Source organism: Onychostruthus taczanowskii, unplaced genomic scaffold (assembly GCF_017590055.1).
Source record: "Onychostruthus taczanowskii isolate IOZ18803 unplaced genomic scaffold, ASM1759005v1 scaffold11, whole genome shotgun sequence".
Classification (NCBI taxonomy): Eukaryota; Metazoa; Chordata; class Aves; order Passeriformes; family Passeridae; genus Onychostruthus; species Onychostruthus taczanowskii.
In genome coordinates, this window is record NW_024497629.1 from 4338566 (window position 1) to 4352946 (window position 14381).

At 47.3% G+C, this 14381-nt stretch overlaps 1 protein-coding gene across 1 annotated transcript; it reads left to right on the top strand.

Moving 5' to 3' along the window:
* The first annotated feature begins 6000 nt into the window (after nucleotides 1-6000).
* On the top strand, nucleotides 6001-14177 carry OSR1 (odd-skipped related transcription factor 1). Its single transcript, XM_041420864.1, has 3 exons — nucleotides 6001-6327; nucleotides 11688-12380; nucleotides 12918-14177. Exons 2-3 carry the CDS (start codon nucleotides 11734-11736, stop codon nucleotides 13051-13053), a joined length of 783 nt encoding a protein of 260 aa, XP_041276798.1. The 5' UTR covers nucleotides 6001-6327; nucleotides 11688-11733; the 3' UTR covers nucleotides 13054-14177.
* The last annotated feature ends 204 nt before the right edge of the window (nucleotides 14178-14381 follow it).

Consider the following 14381-nt stretch of genomic DNA (forward strand, 5'->3'; position numbering starts at 1 on the left):
TTCATAAGTATCTTTTGATACTACTTAGAAGTAATTCTTTGAAGCTTGAGAGATTGCTCTTTCTGATCCCTTTTCCTAGACAAACCAGAGCTGGATGGGTTGGAGGATACCCCTACTGAGATTCCAGGCTAGCAGAAATGTATTTTTTATAGCAGTAGAGAAAGGATTTCCCTTTAAAACATGTGGCATAGGCATAATCCACAGCAAAATGATGTGATGTCCAGGCTTCCCTGGCATTCCACTTCAGTGTCCCAATTCACACTGGTCTTTGTCTCACAGGCCCCTTTGGAACTCATGTCACCAAAGCCTTCAGTTCCTCTGGGATCATTAAATCCTTACTCAATTTCCAGCAGATATGGGAATTGTATGTGAGCAAATGTAATGTACACAAATCATTCCAGCCACCCTTGTATTAAATGAACTTTTTTAAGAAGCTGTTTTTGACCTGATAGAACATAATGGTTTCAAGGGAACCATACAGCCATTACAATCCATCATATAAATGAATACTTAGGGACACCTAAATCCAAAGATTATTTGTCTGTTGTACATATACTTGCTTAGAGGAGGCTGGAGGACAGACCCCTCAAATCTGCAGTGAAAACATCTGTACTTTTACAAAATTTTCCTTAAAAATGAGCACATACAAAAACTTTTTCAAGAATGAGCACATACAAAAGTCTTTCTCAGATTTAAAAATGTTCAGTTCATTTTGAATCAGTGACCCCCAGAATCAAATTACATTTTGGATGTATTGCTAATAAATTACTGGTTTAGAAAAGAAAAGGATTTCAGAATGATAAAGAGTATTTTATACAACCAGTTCTGATTGGAGACCCTGGTTTCTCTGTAACCTGGTGGTTTTTCATGTGTTATTAATTACTGTGTACTGTACTCCTTTAACAACTATGGCATATACTGTAAAGCTGAGGAAAAGCAAGTGATATAAAATACAAAAATGTTCTGCAAACCCTGCTTTTGCTTCCTTTTGTTGCTCTCTCGCAATGTAAAAACAGATAAATGGTTTCCTCTTTCAAATACAACAAAAAGAAATGACTCCTGGGAGGAGCCCTAGGATGCCAAGTTTGAGCCTGGATTGAATTTTTATGACCACTGTAAAAACTCCTGAAAATAGGAAATTATAATGGAAATGCTGACTCTCACTGCACCAGTGTGAGCAGCACCACCACGGCATTATTAGTGATCTAAAGGGGCTGGAAGTTAAAGTGGAATCATTTACACAACCGACTTCACACCGCTTTGCAAACAAGGGGTGTGTGGGGCGGGGGACGGGTGGTGGGGGCAGATCTTGCGCTTAATTAGTTGCTTGCAAAATCCATTGTGATTCTTGAAGAAGACAAATCCCCTATCGCTCTATTCCGTGCTCTGGATTTTCTTTCCTGCTCCGCAGAAGTTGCTGGCACAGGGCAGTCCCCGCGGGCTGCGCGGGGGGGGGGGGGGGGGCAGCCGGGACTTGCGCGCCCGCGGATCTCTCCCCCGCCGCAGTAACTCTCTAGAGAAGCGCAGTAATACATTAAAGGGCCGGGTTACATCTCAGCATCGCAATCAAACAAGAGCGATTTCTCCCTTGTTAACAAAATGGAGATGTTCCAAAGTTTGGCTTTTATTTTCAGAGAGCCCTAGAAGTTTAAAAAAAATCCAAAAAAATCAGATATAACTTTGTGGGCAGAACAGCGCTATCTCCACCTCTGCGCCGATTTTCTTTTTGAGGGATGGGGGCGGGAGCTGCTATTTGAAGAGCGTTTACTCGCACCGCGGGAGTAGTTTCCACCCGCGTTGTTTGCCGCTATTCTTCCCTTTCTTGTCATTAGCAGCTATTAAAATACTAAGGCTACAAGGAACCTGAGGAGAGAACTGTGGTGGGGAGGGAGCGGGGAATCGGTTTGGGAAAGGGGGTGCGGGAGCGCCTGCGCTGCCTCCGGGCCCTGCCCGGCGCCCACCGCCACCCTCAGTTCCCGGCCACGCTCCGCGCTCGGCCCCCGAGAGCCCGTGGCCTTTCCTGCCCCTTTCTGGCTCTCCCTTTTCATCTCAGTCCGGGCCGTTCCAGGGAGGGCAGAGTCCTCCTCTAATCCTGTCCAGTCTAATCCTTCACCGCGACCATCAGCAAAATCTAAGGAAGAGGAGAAGCCAGGCAAAGCGAAGAAAAGCAGAATACGTATATACACATACATATGTGTATGTATCCCGGGTGCCGCAGATAACGGGGGCGTTACACCTTGCCCGGGGAGGCGTGAGGACAAGGAGGGGAATGCTGAGTGCACTTGTGCCTGCTCTGCCCTGCGTGTCTGCCGCCGGGGCTGCTCTATCCTCCCGGCGAATCTCCGCCGAGCGCTGCCGGCCGCTCAGTCCTGCTCCCGCTTCCTTTCCCCGGGAGTGTCGGGAGCCGCAGGGCTCCCGAGCGGAGGCGGCTTTGCCCAGCTATCCCCCACCCACCGCCTCTACGTTCGCCAAACTCCGGGGGCGATGGAGCCCCTGGACTCGCCGAGCACACGAACCTCCCCCTGCTCCGCTGGAGCCGCTGCTCCCCCAGCCCCAGCGGCGGATGATGCTTCGCGAGTAGCACAGTTGTTTCTTCTCAGTAAAAGAATTTTAAGGCACAAGCGCAGTTCCCCGGTGGGTAGAAAGTCCCACGGAAGCAAAAGAGAGTTTTATCCTGCCCATGGCTATGGAATGGGGCCGAGAATCGTTTTTCTTGCAAAGTTTAAATGGGTGAAGTTGGGTATTCCAGCTGCAGCAGGGAAGAGGAACATCAGTCAGGATCTGTAACCCTCTCCCAGCACGCGTGTAGGTGCATCCAGGGATGACCGGCATCCAGAGGAGAGTGAGCCAGAGGAGATCCCCAGTGCCCGCAGCGCGCAGGGCTAGCCCTTGAACCCAGAACTCATTAGAGAGGAGGTGACAAGCGCAACAGGCTCCCCACGGGAGCAATGGGGAGATGCCCTCAGATGTTCTCCCTGTGCCCCCTGAGTCTGCTCCGCAAGGGTCACTGAGCCGCTCCCCCCGGTTCGGGCACCGGCACCGACGGCACCGGAGCGGGGCGGCAGCGCCCGACGGCGACTCCGGCGCTGCGGGAGCGCAGCGGACAGGCAGCTCCGGTGTGCTGCGTCCGGGATGCTGCTACCCGAAAATGGGGTACATAGAACTGGGGGCCTTTGACTTGCAGATACGTGGGACAGGATAGGGACGGGAATGATTTTGGGAAGGAGATACAGGTGGGAAACAGAAGTGGGGGCTCCGGTCTCGCCAGTCATCCCACAGATTTCTCTTGCAACGAACTGGGTTTCGCTGTCACGTCTAAATCCTACAAACGTGGCTAGCTTTGGGAGCAGATGCCTTCACTTTTCACAATTCTCTTGAAGTCGTAACATTCCTAATCGACAGCAGATCTTTGCTTTGGAAAAGCGCAGCATATCCCTGCATGTCGGAGTGGTTTTGTTCCCCGTTTCCCGTATTAGGTTCCCCACCGCTGAAGTTGACATAATGCAAATTAGCAAAGGACATCATAAAAATCCATTCGAGAATAAAGGTTTTGGAACACCATACGCTTCATAACTTAAAAGCCATATATTTAAAACAAATGCACTTAACAAGAGAGTTAACCTGAAACTTCAGTTCTAGAGCCAGTGGGTTGACAAGTCCAAATATTTTTATTTTTTAACAAATACGTAAATATTAGACGACCCACTATCCAGACAGCATTCAGCTACAGCTTCTAGAATAGAAGCGATCTGCTGTGATTATAAACTACTTTCGCGTAGGAATAATTTTTTTTGGTGTCTCCCTCCCCCGTAGACAATGAGATCATTTACTGCCACGCATTTCGATGTTTAAGTATTTATTTCAGAATGATGGGGTTTGTACCTGGAAGTGCATGGTTTTTATTTATTTTTTTTTCCTTCAAAGGCAGCACGTGCAGGTATCGTAGCTGGTTTTGTGTTTACCGTCTCAGCTCATCTGCTATTTCTCTAAAGAGAATTGCGACTTTTGTTTTATTAGTGCATGCAGCCACCCTCAGCTATAACAAGATTTTTCCTATGGGAAAAGATACATCTCCAGTTAGAAGAGCCTATCTGTGGTCTGTATCTTGGTCTGGGGTCACTTGGGAATCTTACATTCGTATTCAGACAACTGAACTGAAACTATATTTGAAAATGTGAACTTATTCAAAGAAGCCAGCTTACAGCACCGGACACAGGATCACATTCTAGACAGGAACGAAAATACGAGGTTTAGTACGAGGTTTAGGGGTTTGGGTTTTGAGGGTTTTCCCTTTTTGTCTTTTTGTCTTTTTATTTTCTTTTTCTTTCTTTCTTTCTTTCTTTCTTTCTTTCTTTCTTTCTTTCTTTCTTTCTTTCTTTCTTTCTTTCTTTCTTTTCTTTCTTTCTTTTTTGCTTGTCCAGGGGGACAAGTGTGTGGTTTTTGGTTTGTTGGTTTTTTTTTTTTTTGAGGGGGGGCGAGGGGGAGTTGAGTGTGTGAGGGTTATAATAAAGAAAGAGAGAAAATAACAACACGAAACGCGAGAGAACAGAAGAAGGACTGGGAAGGTCTTTGCTTCTCCTCTGCCTCATAAAAATGCCACTCGTTTACAAAAAAAAAAGGAACGAAAATCCCTTCGCCTGCCTGGAGTAGAGTGCAGTGTTGGACCCCGAATTGTTCATAAAGACAGAGAGTACTTGGGGTTAAAATTGCAGGGCTAGGCTTGCTTCGCCACACTACTGTCATGCTAATGAACACTTATTCTGCAGGATGATAACGTAGTGTTTTCTTGTTGCTGTTTTATTGATTTCGGTTTTATTTGTTTGCTTGTTTTTCCTTCGGAGATGGTGAAAAAAAAAAAAAAGGTGTAATAACAGGAGTGTCATGAACAATAAAAAGACACATGCGTGTCCCTGAGCACGGTACCGTGTTATCCTGACGGATCTGTCTTCGCTCGCGTATTATATTACCCTGGCTTCTCGGGACAATGTAATATACCCAAGCAATTTTCTCCCCTTCCCGGATCTAAAGGAGTGTGAATGGATGGATGAATAGAAAAACAAATAACCGAGGAGATTACGGCCTCGGGATTAATTATAAAGCACGTTTAACCTTTTTCTTTCGAGGGTTATTTTGCTTTTCCTGTGTCGCCCGGACGTAAGCAAAGCTTTGCGGCTCCCTATCCACGGGGAGCCCGCGGAGCTCCGCGCACCGTGGAACCCCTCCGGGGCGCGGGGAGAGACCCTCCCGGCCCGTGGGAGGAAGGACAGGAGTAAGGCACCCAGGTCAGGGGCGCTGGGGCGGAAAGTGAGGATCAGGAGGGATGACGGAACGGGCGGAGGAAGCGTCCTCCCGGGGGTGGACCCCTCACAGGTAAGCGGCTCCCGGGATCCTCTCTGAGGATCTTCTCAGAGAGGCAGAACCACTTGCGGTCCCTAAATCCATCCAGCGGGAGCAGATCCCTCCCTCCATCCTCCCCCAGTTTTTCCATCCTTGCTGCCTTTGTCCCCCTCCCGCCCTCTGGGCAGGTCCCGGTGAGTCCTGTCCCGCGGCTCTCCCCGGCGGGGAGGGGGCGCAGCGCGGCGGCCGGGAGCGGTGCGGTTCGGCGCGGTTCGGCGCGGTTCGGCGCGGTTCGCAGCTGCGAGGCGCAGAACGGAGCGGCGGGGCCGGATCGGCGCAGGCAGGGAGCGGCGCCGGGGGAGCTGCGCGGGGAACCCCGGGCCCCGCAGGACGCTCCGCCGGGGGCCGAGCGCACGGCCCTGGGGAGATGCTCCGGGGAGGCTGCGGGATCGGGGAGGGGGGAGAGATGAGAGGTCTGCGAGCCCCGGGCTGCTGTGCCTCCCGGAGAAGCGGGTTGAAAAGTTGGTTCTTCCCAGCCAGAAACTTTCTCCCTGCGTGCGCATGCCCGGAGTGCGGTGGGAGGTTGAGGGGGGAGCTGGGAGGGGGGGTTGAAATAAGGAGGAGGCAGGAGGGAAGGGATCGGTTCAGTCTGAGCGCGACTGCTCCCGGGCGCGTTCGCACTCCAGCGCACGCAGCCGGCTCCGGGAGCAGGAGCAGGGAGAGCACCTCCGGCCGCTCCGGCCGGAGCACCTGGACACCTGGCCCAGCTCGGATCTGCCTGTACCCGCTGGAGGAGCAGTGGGGTGGGTGGGGTGAGCTGTGCCCCCCAGGGCCAGCATAGACACTGACCTAGCCCAACCTCCTTTTTTCTTTTTATTTTTTTCTCTTTTTTTTTTCCCTATTTTTTTTTCCATTATTTTATTTTACCAGCTCCAATTTAGCCCAGGATCTTTTAACTGCTGCCAGCGGTGGAGCACAGATCGGGATTAGGTAAATAAAAAGAACAACTCATTCTGTTTGGTTTTGTTTTGCCAAGCCTCGGGGGTTGGGATATCGATTCAAACACTTCCTTTACTCTACCTCCTTTCTTTCTTTGCCCTCATCCCCTCCCACGATCCGCTGCATGGTGCAGAAGCGTGGATATTGTGGTTCACGTGAGGAGGACTTTCTCTTTGGGGTGGGCGGAGGGCTGGGGTAAACCTTCACATGGGTCTCGGATATTTTGATGCTATTTAAAGATTTGTCCTCCCCTTTCAAAGTTGTGTCTCCCCCCTTGCGGAGAAGCAGCGTTTCAAACCCGAGCTAAAAATGACACATACGAGCAAAACAGAAGCCTGCATGTCCTTTACGGCCTTGAACTTCCAGCTTTTCTCCTTTCTATTACTGGCGTTTCTTTCCACTTCTTTCTCTTCTTTCTTTATTTCTGAGAGGTTTCTTTTTTTCTTTTTTTCCTCTTCTTGCAACTCCAGTGTTTCAGGATCCGTAGAGCCTTCTCTCTTTCTTCCCAAGGCCATAACAGGAATGAGCCTGATGTTTATATTTGTCTGATCGAAACAAGTTCAGCGCAGGAGAGACTAAGCTTCTCTCGAGGCCGAGCCTATAAAGTGTCAGTGCAAAGCCGAGGATTAGAGTATGGTTGTTATAGTTGGCTTTTGGCAGGGAAGCTATAAAAATAGAGCATTTTGGAGATTATTATAGCACGGCAGGAATTGTTCGATAAATCGCGAGCCAGGCAGGAGGGTCCCGGGCAGGTGCACAGTGGGTCCAGTTCAGCAAGAAGGAGGCCGGACCCCTAAGGCGGCGCTGGGCCCGCGGCCCCGGGGCTGCGGCTCCGCGGAGAGTCCCGCTGCGGGCGGCCGGGCCCGGGGATGCTCCGCCGTGCCCTGGCTGCCCCCGGGGCTGTCACCGCAAAGCTTTGCCCCTGCCCGCGTCTCTGCGCGCTGTGGCCTTGGGAAGCGAGGTGTAGGGAGGCAAGAAATTCTCCCTGCGGCCGGGAGAGAGGAAGGAAGGACGATTTATTCCCGTGCAGGGGAGGCACCGGGTATTTCTCTAGGGAGAAAGCAGGGGCGAGTGTTGTGCAGGGGGCCTTTCAGCACCCGAAGGGATTGCAAAAGCACACACACGATGCCCCCAAACCTGCCTAAGGACAGTGCGGGGAGAAGGTGGAGGAGCTTGTCCCTGCGGCCGCCCCGCGGCACCCACCCACGCCCGGCAGCCGCTGTGCCCCCAGGGGCCGAGCACCGGGATCTTTGCTGCTTTGGGTAAAGGCTGCCCCGGGCAGTGTCGCCGTCTCCGGTGCACTCGGCCCCCGGTTATTCTTTATTATTATTATTTGAGAAACTAAAGCCCACCTCATTCGCCCGCGCTCGCAGTGGTGGTCTGGGGAGACTTGTCAACACCGATTTCGTGATAAAATGTGAATGATGATTTTATAAGGATTGAGCGGAGATATCCAAGGCACACGCTGACTGAATCCTTCCAGTCCTCATTAATGTTAGTAATTAACTCTTTCACGCTCAATTAGCCCCAAATAAACCTGCTTTAATAGATTCTGCACACTTCATTGATACTTTGAATAAATCTGTGTTGAACAATGCATTTTATTCCTCAAGAGCACCACGCTCGAAAAATGCGGAGCGAAAGGGCAGTTTTATTCCCTTTCCACTTAGTATCCCAAGCACAGATAAGTTGCAAGCTCCATTTCTTCGTTTTAACTTTAGGAAGGGAAATTTTCTTCCCCTCAAAGGAGACAAAATAAATAGCCAACCTGGTGGCAAAATGCTGCACACCGATGCGTGCAGCCGAAAGGACAGGGCTACCAGACTTGAAAAAATTCAGGCAATACCGGGGAACTTTTTTTTATAGAAGAACCAGATTGCTGTAGTTGGAGTTTCTCGCAAGAATGCATCACTTTATGCCCGCTACTTTATCATGTTTGTAAAAATAAGCAACGTTTTCAGGGTAATTTACCTCCTCCATTCTTCCATGTGGAACTAATTAGCAAACCTCATTATTTATGAGTCAGGTATTTAATGGATACATCGGAAATTGATAATTCAATGTAGAAAGGAAAAATACCGAAAGGTATTTAATGTAACAAATATCCCTTTCAAAGGATACATCGGAAATTGATAATTCAATGTAGAAAGGAAAAATACCGACTAGCCACAAGATTACTTAAAAATCCATTTAATTTCGCCTCTTGCTACGCTACCAGCAGAAAACCGGGTAGATTTTTTTTTTTCCTGGCATACAGAGTAGGTAGAATTTAATCTGGAAGGTTAAGATTGAAATGGTCTTAAAACAGTGGCAACTGGACAACAGCATTACCGTATCTTCACACAGGGCAAAGGGTAAGAAAGCTGGAGACAGATGTAGACTTTCAAGTTTATGATCCTATTTTGCAGGGTAAATTTATCTTGGCATGAGTGGGTTTTGTTTCAGTCAGAACACAAGTGTTTTGTTCTTAATTACTCACCGAGCTACTTTGTGTTAAAAAAAGAAAACCCGAACAGTTTTATTGCAATGGGGGAATTCAAGCAGAGAACTCTCGGGGTCTTCTTCTGTCAAAAAAAAAAAAAAAAAAAAAAAAAAAAAAAAAAAAAAAAAAGAAGACCCGATAACGATCTGTTTACATGAAGCAGAATTAAAGGTGGAGGTGACACCGAAATCAAAGAAACGTTGATCTCTCTGCGGGCAATGGGAGACCAGAGAGCTACTACACTGTGAAACACATTCGCTTTGATGTCCCGAAGTGAGGGGACTTCTTTATGAAATATCCTGCTCTTCATCCATATTTTTGACTATCCCGGTAGTACAGAGCAAAAGTGTAGCTTACATTTCTGGAAAAGTGCCAAAAAACTTGTAGTAACATGAACAGCCTGCTCCCACCTCGTCTTTTCTTCTTATTTTCTTCTCCTCTCTCTTTTTCTTTTATTCCCTTGTTGTCTTTTGCTTTTTCATCCTTTTTAGGATTTTTTTTTTTTTATTTAACAGAGCTGCTTTAGCAAAAACAAAAAAAAACGGCGGGTGCAAGGGATGCTATTATGATCTGACTGCGTTTATCCGTGGTTTGATGCCTTGTTCTTTATTGGGAAAATTGAAAGAGAATTTTTAAAATATTTTCAAGAGAGAATTTACCCATGTTGACATAGTAGATTTCTGCTTATATATTCCATATTAAGTCTTTTCTAAAAATACAAAGAAAGAAAGAGGGATAAAGTTCATTTGCAGTAGCCTGTTTCATGTTTGAGAGATCTAGAGCTACCTAGACAGGGAAACAGACGCGGAGCCATTGTGACGGACAGAAACAGACATTTTCAGGTACCCAGACGAGAGGACAACAGTGTTTTCTGTGCACTTTGTCCTTGGAGTCACCAGTTGGGGCATTTGTGCTGTGATGTGGATGTGCTTAGTGTATAGGCAGCACTGACTAAATAAAAATATATCCTTAGTAGAGCGACAAAGCAGTTTGGTTGGTTCAACAGCCCTAAATAGTTCAGCAAAAAAAAAAAAAAAACCCCAAAAAACCAAACCCATCCTCAAAAAAATAGAGAGGGGGGAAAAAAAGAGGAAAGGGAGGAGAATAAAGGATATAATGTGTGCATTTTTCAATCAGCCACTATCAGAAATGTATCCCATTGAAAAACAAAAAATGTCACAATCTCTTATTCTGGGTCATTGCAGTGGAATTCCTCTAAGGTTTGAGTCTCTTTTCCTGCTGCTGATTTATGTAAAGCAGAGTGAAAGGTGGGCCTGGAGTATAGAGCAGCTCAGAGTAAGCTTCTCCCTCTCACACCCTCCCAGCCGCAGCTCCTTTTTCCAGGCAACAGCACACATATAAATCAGATTTGTTTCCCTGGTCTTTACACCTCTTCCACCACCAGTTTTCCAGACTTCCAGCTCAGAGGGACAATTACTGCTCTGCTGTACTTTGCTGCCTCTGTTTCTCCAAAGGGGCTTTACTCTTCACATGGGGATGAACTCTAATCTGAACACTGCAAGGACCCTGCTGGAGTCCCCTGTGGGGATCTTGTGGGGGAACCTGCCGTGACTCAGCAGGAACCCTGTCAGGATCTTATAAGGACCCTGTGTGGATCCCATGGGAACACTGCAGCAAACCTGTGGTGATTCTGGCAGAAAATAGCCCCACTGAAGGCAAATCCCAGGGCTCACTGAGGGGAAAGTGAGTATAAGTTGAGGACTGCGGAGTAAGGAGGAGGCTCTCTGGGCTGAAGGGATATGATTCTTCCAAAAGCCATGGGTGCTCTCTCACACCCACAAAGGGAGGAAGCTGTGTCCCCACCAACAACCCTCGGGAGGCATCTCCTGCCAAATAGTTGACAGCAGCCAAGGCTGAATTTTCAGACTGGGCCAGATGTGCCTCAATGCTGCTGCCTTGTAGCATTTTTCCCTCCGTCTTGTGGGGTGGGACATGTAGGGATCTGGCCCAGAAGAGAGGCTAGGGGCTTGGCAGGACCCTGAAACACAGACCAAAGTGGTGGCACCCAGCCCAGGAAAGGGCTGAGGCCCTGCAGCTGCTGGTCTGGGTGCCCCATGGGAAGGGTCTCGCCAGTCCTCCTCTTTTAGCCTTTTGAAGGGCTCTAATTAAGCAATTGCTTAGATTACGATGTAGGCTTGAAGCCAGGCACTTCTCCCTGGGAAGAGCAAATGGCACGTCAGGTTTGTCATCCAAATGCAGCATTTTCCTATTTCTTTTTGCAGTACACAAGAGGGAGGACTTTAGCAGGTATTTTCCCCATAATGTTTTTTCACCAAAATTATTTTATTTTTTCTGAAAGAGGGAGAGCATGCAGTTCTGAGCATCCAAGTGCCTCCATCCTCTCAGAGGCTTGGCTGAGGCCAGACCACAGGGACCCGAGCGACCCGAGGCAGCAAGCTCCGCACCCTTCCCTGCGTCACCTCAAGAGTTGGGGCTAAACACAGCTTTCTGGACAGATGTAGTGGGCAGTATCTCACTATTTTCTAAAGGCTGAGGTCACCCAGGAAGGGATTTTAAATTACTGGGAGATGACTGAGCTTTTTGGGCCAAAAATGGCATCTCAGCTGTCCCCGTGTACAAGATCATTGGAAGTCTGCTCAGCAGGGGTTGCTGCTGGGAAGTGAATGGTTGTGGATGCAGTACCACATTTGTGTGCGAGAGAGAGATGGGGAGAGGGAGAATCTGGGGATACACTCACGGCAAAGACCTCTTGATTAGGCCTCTCTAATTCCAAGGCCACCTCCTCCTATGGCTTTGGAGAGGGATATTGATGAGGGGTGAGGTAAGGTGCTTTTGTTTTAACGTAAATCTACTTCTTCCTCTTCCCCCTTCCATCTTTGTTTTCCAGATATTTTCCTCCCCTGTTCCGAAGATCCTCCTCCTGAGAGGCCACCATGGGAAGTAAAACGCTGCCGGCCCCAGTGCCTATCCATCCTTCCCTCCAGCTTACCAACTACTCCTTTCTGCAAGCATTCAATGGGCTGCCTGCCGTGCCCTCTGACCACCTCTCCAACCTCTATGGCTTCAGTGCCCTGCACGCTGTGCACCTGCACCAGTGGACTCTGGGCTACCCGGCCATGCATCTGCCCCGCTCCTCCTTCTCCAAAGTGCCCAGCGTCTCCAGCCTGGTGGATGCACGGTTCCAGCTGCCGACCTTCCCACTCTTCCCACATGTCATCCAGCCCAAGCAAGAGGCTGCCAACATGACCCTCAAAGCCAAACCCCGCTTTGACTTTGCCAACTTAGCAGTGGCTGCCACACAAGAGGACCACTCTAAACTGGGACAGGCAGACAGTCAGGGCTCCCCTGCAGGGCTGGGGTCTTTGCTCGAGGTGACTAAACTGTCTCCAGAAAAGAAACCCACGCGGGGAAGGTTACCGTCCAAAACCAAGAAGGAGTTTGTGTGTAAATTCTGTGGCAGGCACTTCACCAAGTCCTACAACCTTTTGATCCATGAAAGAACCCACACTGATGAACGGCCCTACACATGTGATATTTGTCATAAGGCTTTCAGAAGACAGGATCACCTGAGGGATCACAGGTAACTATTTTTCTTTTCCTGTTCTTTTTCTCTTGGGTATTTGTACTCTCCCAGTTATCAATCTACACTCAAGATTTTTATAAGGTTAAGTACCCATCCAACCAAGAGTTCCCTCTAGTTTTTCCTCTGCTCACTGTTGGTGGAAGAGCCCATGTAACTCACAATGGAAGACATACCTCTCTCACACCATAAAGACAACTTTCACAGCCTCCTTTTTACTTCTACAGATGTTTTCACCCTCCATTTGTATAATGTGTCCTCTGCCTCTATGATCACTTGGAATTGTCATGAAAACATACAGCCTGGTGACCCCAAAGTAAAAGAGAAGATCTTTATCCCTAAGAAAGGCACCCTATAACCCTCTGATGCCCCCCTCTCTTGCACACGTACATACCGACAATTGCCCAAGAACCGCACTCCAACACTCTCAATCTCAGCAGTAGGTGTAAGAAATGTCCAGCCTATTCTCCCTCAGGTGGCTCGCTGCTGAGTTTAGGCCAGTTATTTCTGACATGTCAATTGTTTTTCTCTCTCTAGATATATCCATTCTAAAGAAAAGCCTTTTAAGTGTCAAGAATGCGGGAAAGGATTTTGCCAGTCCAGAACACTAGCGGTCCACAAGACACTGCACACGCAAGTAAAGGAACTGAAACCTGCCAAACTTAAGTGTTGAATCTCCATCTTCTATGAACTTTTCCTCCCCTTCAGACTTTACACCAAAACTAGAGCAGAAACAAAACTTTCAGGATGGGAGCACTGGACTTTGTGCTTTGTTTTTGTTTCTACTTTAAAAAGGGCAAAATCTGCACCCTTTCAATTCCCTGTCCAAGCAATTAACTTCCTAAGCCGTGGGTGAAAAGATTATGTTGAATTTAAAATATACGTGAATGATACAGAGAGTGCTAGCTGACTTGTGCCTTTGATAAACTTTATGCCAAAAGGTGGTGCTCACGTGTTGGACAGGAATCTCTTTAAAACCAAACAAAAACCCACAAGACACCCCTGACCAACCCTGCCCCCACCCAAAAAAAACCCAAAAAACCAACCAAAATAGTAGCTTCCAAAAGTATTACTTAAGAAAATCCAAACTCTTATTTTATACTTTTTTTTTTGACTGTATAAAGCTTCTTATTTTTACACTTCAGGAAATACAAAGAATTCCAGAAGACAATTAAGAACTGAAATGGTGGTTTCTCATCACAGCAGCATTAAGACAAGGAAAGGGGCAACTTGCAAATCTCATTTGCTAGTTTGTTTTCAGAAAAGAAGAAAATTAATGTTTGGAAATGACCTAAGTCTCTCAAGTGGGGAGTCCTATCGTGCGTTAGAAAATGCATCCAGATCTCAGACCCATGGGTTCCTGGTGTTGGGACAGATCAGTGTTCGTGGGACATGGAGAACTTTTTTATTACCTTGTGGTCTAGTGTGCTGTGAGGAAATTTGTAACTTCTGGACTTATTTAAAAAACCCAGAGGAAAGAAAGATGGCAATACGTCAAACTGACGGTATGCACAACGTGGTTTTAGTGGTACTTAAAGTCTTCGTGTGTCCTGGTGTGAGAGAACAAATCTCAACTTGAGAGCGTATTTTTTTAAATGCTGGCTTTCTGAACAGTGTATTCAAATTAAGAGACATTCCAATAAGTTCTGTTTATTAAAAAAAAAAAAAAAAAAAAAAAAAAAAAAAAAAAAGTTGTATGGCTGTTTGGCACTTTATGCTGATTATTGGTAATTGACATTTATCACTGGATTGTGTGTGGTTTTTAAGTATTAAAATAAATTGTTATTTTACAGGCAAGTCTGCATGGAATACATATGTGTTCATTTTGTTTCTGATCTCTTCCCTGGTAAACCCTCTTTGTCAATATTCAAAACCTATTTATTTTTTTATTTTTTTTTCTTGGTTAAGTTGTTATTTCCTCAATGGACCCTTTTTCTATGCATTAGCTTTCCCCCTTCTAATTTTCCTTTTCTTCCTTTCTTTTATTTTTTTGTTTGTTTG

Coding starts and splice junctions, on each gene's coding strand:
- OSR1 (XM_041420864.1), top strand. CDS start 11,734: ATGGGAAGTAAAACGCTGCCGGCCCCAGTGCCTATCCATCCTTCCCTC. Junction 12,381..12,917: donor GATCACCTGAGGGATCACAG/GTAACTATTTTT, acceptor TTCTCTCTCTAG/ATATATCCATTCTAAAGAAA.